At 45.9% G+C, this 8604-nt stretch overlaps 2 protein-coding genes across 3 annotated transcripts; one reads left to right on the top strand and one right to left on the bottom strand.

Moving 5' to 3' along the window:
• The first annotated feature begins 158 nt into the window (after window positions 1-158).
• Window positions 159-5366, top strand: dipk1b (divergent protein kinase domain 1B). 2 transcript variants are annotated; one of them, XM_068574710.1, is made up of 5 exons: window positions 159-695; window positions 1829-1963; window positions 2966-3073; window positions 3594-3770; window positions 3967-5366. In XM_068574710.1, exons 1-5 carry the CDS (start codon window positions 630-632, stop codon window positions 4777-4779), a joined length of 1299 nt encoding a protein of 432 aa, XP_068430811.1. In that variant the 5' UTR covers window positions 159-629; the 3' UTR covers window positions 4780-5366. The 2 variants fall into 2 exon arrangements, with proteins under 2 accessions (XP_068430811.1, XP_068430812.1); XM_068574711.1 differs by lacking the exon at window positions 159-695 and adding an exon at window positions 906-1051.
• A 379-nt stretch (window positions 5367-5745) lies between these two features.
• Window positions 5746-8583, bottom strand: mrps2 (mitochondrial ribosomal protein S2). The gene is made up of 4 exons (XM_068574712.1): window positions 8501-8583; window positions 8171-8254; window positions 7949-8069; window positions 5746-7165 (listed from the first exon to the last, which is right to left on the bottom strand). The coding sequence occupies exons 1-4, from the start codon at window positions 8523-8525 to the stop codon at window positions 6592-6594; spliced, it is 804 nt and encodes a 267-aa protein (XP_068430813.1). The 5' UTR covers window positions 8526-8583; the 3' UTR covers window positions 5746-6591.
• Window positions 8584-8604: the final 21 nt, after the last annotated feature.

Genomic DNA, 8604 nt, shown 5'->3' with positions numbered 1-8604 from the left:
ACACACACACACACACACACACACACACACACACACACACACACACACACACACACACACACACACACACACACACACACAGGAAGCGCCGGATGAGCTTCATGTCGGCGGTATAAAAACATGGCATCCCGCATCCTCCCCTTTAAAGGAGCGCAGTGATGAGTCGCTGTGCGCTCGGGACTCACTGGGAGACCCACTGGCTATTTATTATGGCTCACGTTTATTTGTGTCTAGTTTGATCTGCTGATACGGGAGAAGATTTGATTTTGATTTTTTTTTTGTTTTGTTATCGCTACTAATCGGCTTTGCCTCGATTTGACCCTCAGGAGGAGCTCCTTCATTCTGGAATGGCCCATGTGGAGCCGAAAATGTGAAAATCCTTGATTTCAAGGACGCGTTTTTCTTTTTCTTTCCGACTAATGGTTGATGTTGAAGAGATAAAGGATTGCGACGCCATCCGGTCAGATCCCGTGTCGTGTCAGACTCGTGGCGTTTATTGTGTGTGTTGCCATTGAAGACGACCGGAAAAGGGGGGTGTGATGGTATATTTCGGGTTCTTCGCAGTAACGATGTGACGACATCGGGGACCCTGGTTTCTCTCTGCGCTTGCCTCCTATCAGAGTCTCACAATGCCGCGGGCTCTGCGGAGGCTGGTCCATCTGGTGCTGTTCTGTCCTCTGTCCAAAGGTCTGCAGGTATGTGTGGACATGCACGATGCTGCGTGTGTGTATGCGTGTGTGTGTTGCTATTACAGTAAAAATTACCTCCATGCATGTCACAGTGCCAGAGCAATATCTTCTGCATGAGAACATGTTGTGAAAGACACAAGGGAGGGAATCGGAGGGGGCACACCAACAACATCGTCTTCCTTTCATCCTAAAAAAAAATAATGGAGTGAACATCATCCGTTTCTACCCTGCATGGAAACTGGGTTCAGATTCCCTTGATGTGTGTAGGCCGATGCATACCGGCCAATAAAGCTGAATCTAATTCTGGTTGTAGGCTACAGTGGTGGAAATAGCCCAGGCTACGTTCATAGGATAGTTTTTAGGTAGGTCTACTTTATTTGAGAGTATGTGCATATGCTTTAACTTCACAGATAAACTCCATTTCACTCCATTCCATTTATTAGTACAAAAAGAGAGCGTAAAATACAAACTCAAGATTCAAAATGGTCTGTCTCTCTTTGCTTGTAACCCTCTTAAATAATATGTCTAGTTGAAGTTGGTCATAGCAGATGTCAGTGTTGTTCAGTAGGTCAACAAGATATTTTTCTCCTCTGAGCTCCTCCCAAGCTTTCACACAGAGGTAGAACGATTCATTAGAGAATAAGTCCAAACAATTCATACAGAATTGTGGCAGAGACCTCACGACCCCTCGCGTGTGTGCTGCATCTCATGACTGACAGCGGGAGTAGTGGACCTCCATGTTGGGGAAACACCGGATCATAAGCAATGCAAAGTGACTGAAGTAGCTGCACCATGACCAGTGAGAAGTGTTGATGGTGGAGCTGTGTTGATTGTATAAATGATCAACATGCAATATTACATCAGAATTGTTTTGCAGCACAAGTGCTTTTACTTTTCTACATGTTGTACTTTAACGTATGTGGGATTTTGAAAGTAAGACTTTGACCTGCTCTTTTGAGTATTTTTTTATAGCGTTGTATACTTTACTTTAACACTAACTGCAGATCAGATATCTTGGTTTTATCCTGAGGTCAAGTGATCAGCTGTTCTTTCAATCATTGTGGTTTTATTATTAGCAGTCTCCTCAGGTTAATTGCGTTTCTCTTCTCCTTCCAATCCATCCTTTCCTCCCTCCACAGAGTCGTCTCCCGGCCATAAAGGTGAAGTACCTTCTCCTGGCGTGGCTGGGCATCCTCGTTGCCAGCTGGGTCGTCTACATGCAGTACGCCTCGTACTCTGAGCTCTGCCGCGGGCATGTCTGCCACATGGTCATTGTGAGTATATGATCTATCAACGCATGTGACAGCGGATGTTCACAGCTCCATCAGCGCGAGGGGCGGTCGGGATGCTGCCTGACGCAAAGCGCGCTCGCATTGGGGCTAAATGAAGAGGCTCCTTTTAGCGGGAAATCATTTTAATATGAAGGTCTGACTTCTAAATTTAGGATTCGCGTAACTAGTGCATGACAGACACAACTAAGAAGGCAGTAAGCAGGACAGGTAGGATGTTTGTAAAATGTTGTTGAGATGCAGGTGGGAGGGTGGAGATGAGGTAAAGCTATGCAAGCACACATGCAGACACAGGATGGATTTGCTTTGAGAGGAGAAAAATAAGATGCAAGGCCGTTTGCTGCATGAGTTACTGGGGTGGAAAAAGAAACCGCTACTATATGAAATGGTACATTTTGTAGTAATTGTGACTTTGCTTGGAAACTAGCTTCTTCGTTGTTACTCCTGCTGTGTCACACAACTCCTAAATGAACGTGCAAGTACTCAAAACAAGGGGAAACACGGCAGGAACGCTGGACGAGAGGACCGTGGTGTGAGGAAGAGGAGGCACAGCTTGGGGCTGTCCTCTTCCCTCATGCACGGCCTCAGACGCTGCGTACAGATGCAGCCTGTAGCCGCTCTCCTGCTGTCACCAGCTGTCGGCTGAAGGGAACCGAACAGGCGGGCATTTGACATTTGGCGAGACGCCGAGGAACGCAGCGGCGATTTCAGTGGATATAATTGATGCGCAGTGACAGATCAACGATGCAACCTCATCGTAGCAATGAAATCATCTTCTTGAATATTAAAGCAGGCAAACATGTTCAAGCGGAAACTCCAAAAAACAAGTACAGACCTAAAAAGGATATGATATATCTCCTTTAAGAGACTTACTGAACAGATGACCTCATGGTAGTTGTTTTTTATAGAATAATTTGAAGCACTCACAAACCTCCACCGGACTGTTTCCTGTGTTTATTGTAATGCACTTCCTGTTTGCCTTTGCAGTGCGATCACTACAGAAGGGGCATCATATCAGGCTCGTCCTGCAAGGCGTTGTGCGATCAGAGAACTCTGACGCTGCAGCACTGCAGGTCCACCTCCTCCACACACCAGGTAAAACACACACAGACACACACTTGCGCACCAGGCACACTTATATAACCAGAGACTTATTATTATTTCCAAGCATTATTTTTTACATTAACTATTGAATAAAGTGGCACAGGTTTTATTTATCATTTTAAAATACAAGCGTACATCTCTAAGGCCTTTTGAACATTCAATGCGGGATTTTTATTTTACTGAAAGCAAAAATAATGTATAATATAATTGACTTGATTTTCTATCAGCTTATCAAATTACAATTTAGTCCAAAACAAATCCTGCTAATTATTTTTCTTCGGAGGAAAACACAACTTAAGGGATTTCCACAAAAGTAATAGAAAATATATTATATCAATTTTCGGGGACACGGGCAAAATGCTTGGACTGCTTTTACACATGATTGATGTCCGTTTTACTGCATGTTTTTCCTTCTAATGTCAAAGGGAAGCTGAAGGTAAATCAATCCCAGAGAATTCTGAGCAAAAATTATGATATTAATTATTTCATCTCCTATATATTTTACTTCCAGGTGTACGGCGGGCTGTGGAAGGAGAGACTCGTTGTGATCAAGTGCGGGATCGAGGACCCGGTGAAGATCGACGGGGCTCCAGACTCCGTGCTGCATCAGGAGATGAGCTTATTCGACAAACCCACTCGAGGAACCTCCATGGACGAATTCAAAGAAATGCTGCACAGTTTCCTCAAGGTCTGTTTTTTTTTTTTTTCCTTTCAGCATTTACAACACGTACCTATAAAAGTCAGTTTACAAGCCGCTACTACCTTCGGTGCGTGTCCCCGCTAGCTCTCCATTGTAGCCACCTAGTGCTGCTGCTAGCCTCGTAAATATTAACCTTTATGTTCATATAATAATACTCATATGTCACTACCTCCCTTTTTTGTAGGCTAACCTTGGGGAGCAGCCATCTTTGGCCACCTTGGTGGACCGGGTCATCGCGCTCGCCGACGTCAACCAGGACGGCAAAGTGTCTCTAGCGGAGGCCAAGTCCATCTGGGCTCTGCTCCAGATCAACGAGTTCCTCCTGATGGTGGCGCTGCAGGAGAAGGAGCACACCCCCAAGCTGCTCGGCTTCTGCGGCGACCTGTACGTGACGGAGCACGTGGGCCACAGCTCCCTCTACAGGCTGGAGGTCCCCCACTACCTGCAGGCCCTGGTCCCGGAGGCCCTGAGCTCCGGCCTCAACCACTGGCTGGCGCCGGCCTGGCCCCGGAGGGCCCGCATCACCATCGGCCTGCTGGAGTTCGTGGAGGAGGTCTTCCACGGGTCCTACGGCAGTTTCCTGGTGTGCGACGCCAGCCACCGCCACGTGGGCTACAACGCAAAGTACGACTGCAAGATGGCCGACCTGCGCAGCGTGACGTCGGAGGCGGTCGTGAGGGGGTTCATGAAGGGCCGGCGGTGCGAGACCAACGCCGACTGCACCTTCGGCCGGGACTGCACGGCCACCTGCGACCGGCTGGTGAAGCAGTGCAACACGGAGGTGGTGCTGCCCAACCTGGCGAAGGTGTGCGTGCTGCTGCAGGACTACCTGCTCTTCGGGGCGCCGTCGGACCTCCGAGGCGACCTGGAGAAGCAGCTGCGCACCTGCGTGACGCTCAGCGGGCTGGCGAGCCAGATGGAGGTGCACCACTCGCTCGTCCTGAACAACCTGAAGACGCTGCTGTGGAAGAAGATCTCCAACACGCAGTACTCTTGAAAAGCGGGTTGAGATTGTTCCAAAGTAGGCGACGACTATGACATGAACATTTTCAGAGGGCGGTGATTATTATTGGGGTTTTTTTCACTCTGCGTTGACTGTGGATAACAGGAAAACTGTGAAATATTGATTATACAATGTGAAGCAGCTGAAGAAGCATTTTTGGGGTCTTTTTGTTTTCTAATGCTTTATTTTGAGAAGCACATGTGTTTGTTTAGACGTAATATTCTCAGGGCACTGCCTGCGACTTTCTTTGTAAAAACGATCTAAGTGAATTTAGTTTTTAAAATAGTTTCATAAAACCCTCTTGTCTTTTCCCGATAGAGGCAGAATGTCAAAATGACAATTTTGTTTTTGTACAACTGTAAATATTGGTAGCGCTTTCTTGTTTCCTGTGTGTTAACGACTCCCCGTGTGAAGCAAACGTGAGACACGAATAATGGATAGAATAATGCATATATACAGTAGCACTGAACTGTCCCTCCGTGGTTATTGATCTGATATCGGTAATGTATTCAAAATCAACCCCGAACAGATTGTAAATGAGGAGCAGACACTGATTTGGAATTACCTTTTAACCATGAATAAACATTAGATGGTTTTCGAACAATTGATTTTCAGCTGTTGTAATTTACATTGCATTCACCTAAACTGGGTCGCTGGTGTCAGTACTACAAGAAGTATAGTTAGACATATGTAATAGTAGTATAGTGTATTATACACGTTCCCTGGGCTACTGTAGGCGGTACCTTGTTGAATGTAACCAGTTGAAAATTGACCTTTTTTATTGAATAGATATTCATAGATAAGTCGACTTTGAGTCGTTTTCCTTGGAAAAAGTGAAAAAAGCAAGCGAATGGAGAAAGTGAAAAATAACACTCAAAATGCATTAAGAACAAGTCCAACGCATTAGTGTAGCAAAAAAGGCAATTACATTTGACCTTTATCAATTCAAACTTTATTTCAGGCTCACTCGTTGCAATAATAATTGAAAAAAAAGGAAAAACAGAAGATAAAACAGTTCCTCATTCAATTAAAAAGAAACACGTAAGCAGTGTTTTCTGAGTCTGGATGAAAACAGAGCAGCTCGTCCTTTTATGAGTATTGAATATCTGGTCAATGGTTATGAATATATTTGTCATGTTGAAAAGCATTGGCGGTGATGAGATGTTCCCACAACTCTCTCCACAAGAGGCTTCATGACATTCTGCGGCCCATTAAGTCATTTTGATCTACTCCCATGCACTGCTGTAAATTTACTGAGATTAAGCAAAATTTGCTACCTACTCCACTCCAACAAGACAGAAAAGTATTTATCCTGATATAATATGAATATTTAACTTAGAATGTCAATTGAGCTTTACCATCATTTACGTTTTGGACAAACTCAACCACTGTAAGAACTACAAGTACTGCCTCGTGGTTGCGTATTTCAACTCATCACTTCAACCTATTAAATATTTGAGGCAGTCATAATTAGCATATGAATTGAGCTAAGGCCACGAAATACTAATCTGCTCATTATAGTTTACAAATGGATGTGAAATCCATTCATTCGTATCGCTTTCACGGGAGCGGTACGGACGGACAACGGCGAGCACACAGGTATGAAAAAAACAATAAATTAAATTGGAACCGGAAGACGACCATGACACAGAAACTAGATTCATTGAAGGGTGAGACGCTTCAGCCTCGACACAAGACGACGTCACGTCAGCGCAGAACACGAGCGCCACATTTCTTGTTACAAACGCAGATGAACAGGAGCGAAAGACAATTTTTTTCAATGTCTCATTTCAAAAATGTATTCTGTCACGAGCTTGGGGAGGGCGAGGCGGGCGGGGCCGACGGGGCGGGCGAGGACGACAGGCCGTGCAGCAACTCCATCCGTCTCCGCGTGTCCTTGGCGCGGTTGATCGTCATCTTGAACAGGCGGCAGTACGTCTCCATGGCGAGCGGAGTGTCGTCGTTGCCCGGCACCGGGTAGGTCAGCAGGCTGGGGTTGCAGTTCGAGTCCACCACGCCGACCGTGGGGATGTTCATCTTCGCCGCGTCTCGGATCCCCACGTGCGGCTGGAACACGTTGTTGAGCGTGGAGAGGAAGACCATGAGGTCCGGCAGGCGGACGCCCGGCCCGTACTGGACGGGGGCGTTGGTGAGGAGGCCGCCCTGCCAGTAGCGCGTGTGGGCATACTCGCCGCAGCTCTGCGCGGTGCGCTCCACCAGGTGGACGAACTGACGCTGGCGGCCGACGAACAGGATGACGCCCCCGCGGTACGCTACGTGGGCCGTGAAGTTCAGGGCTTGCTGAAGGTGCTCCATTGTCTGGTCGAGGTCGATTATGTCTTGGTCCAAACGGCAGCCGTAGAGGTACGGCTCCATGAGCCTGCAGCAACAACAACAACAACAAAAAGGGGAGAGGATTCGATTTAGGGTTAAAAATAGAGCGTTCAATGCAGCCAACTGGGCTTTAATTTTAAGGGTCACAGCCATGCCTCGAGCGTAATATTGACTTATTGATTTGACCACGGTCGACTCTATTAAACCATTTTCTGTTCGGCTTTGTTTCCATGCCGCGGTTCTCTAACGTTAACGCACATAGCTCGTGATTATGCCAACTCAAAATGTATTTTTTGCGCTTTAATGTAAGATTCACATTTAACTTTGCTGTCCTTGCACAGAATACAAATACTAGGACAACGAAATGTAGTTTAGCATCTGACCAGAAGGGCAAAAAGAAGCTGTAAAAGTGCAATGTTCTGGATAAATAACAGTATAAATATGAATAATAAAAACTATGAGTATATAAGAATATTTGTACTCTTATCAAATATTATCCTGTGTATGACTTATTAATCACACTTCACATAACCCATAATTCATCTCCAAATGCTCTTGTAGAAGTTTTAATTATATTCCATTCTTATTTTACTTTATCTACTTTCTTTCCCTCCTATTATGCATTTGGTATAATTATGTATTGATGTCTTGGTGCTGCTGCAAAAATCGCAACTATTAACATTAAGCATCAACGTTACTGAATACAGGTGTTAAACGTGTGTAGACATGTGCATGACTTAATGTCTATCTACATGTGCGATGAGTAGAAATGCGATAACAGGACAAAGCAGTGTGTTGCACATCAGCGTGTAACTACATGGAGACAGACCTGTGTCTGCAGCCTTTCTTGTGGCCAAGATGCACTCTGGCGTCGAACAAGTCTTTCAGCGAGAAGAGCTCCGACACCCGGAAGAAGTCCGGCTTCTCCAGGGGCAGGCTCAACACTTTGTCTGCACGGAGGAGAAACACTGTATATATTAAAAACAGACTAGAACATGAGCAGCAACATGCACTCCTGCTAGTTTTTGCATCCGTTAGCTAGCTAGCTCACCTGACACATCGTCGGGTTTGAGCTGGGTCGCTTTGATGGACGCTGCAGTTGCATACTGGGGTCCGCGTCGCAGTCCCCAAAGCCCTAAATATAACAAGACACAACGGGCATCAGTCACGGAACCGGGCATGTAACGTAACTTAGATCAAGTGAGAAAGTAACGCTCCCTGGTAGCTAGCTGCTAGCTACACCAGTTAGCTGTTAAATAAACCCAGTATTCCCAAGAATGGCACAAACTGGTTTGGAGCTATGAATCTTAATATACGGCCAACATATTCAGATACATATTTACTCTGTCGAACAATTAAAAAGTACTTTATTTGCAGATACCTTTCGTAAGCGACCGGGCAGCCATGCTTGCTTCAGGAGTACGCACAGAAGGTCAGCGAGCTGCGCATGCGCGTCTGTAGTTCATGGGCTGCCGTAAAATTGCA

Source organism: Clinocottus analis, unplaced genomic scaffold (genome assembly GCF_023055335.1).
Source record: "Clinocottus analis isolate CAN_PGR_092001 unplaced genomic scaffold, fCliAna1.0.p SCAF_13, whole genome shotgun sequence".
Classification (NCBI taxonomy): domain Eukaryota; kingdom Metazoa; phylum Chordata; class Actinopteri; order Perciformes; family Cottidae; genus Clinocottus; species Clinocottus analis.
Note: the sequence above shows the minus strand (reverse complement) of the source record. Positions and strands in the feature narration are given on the sequence as shown.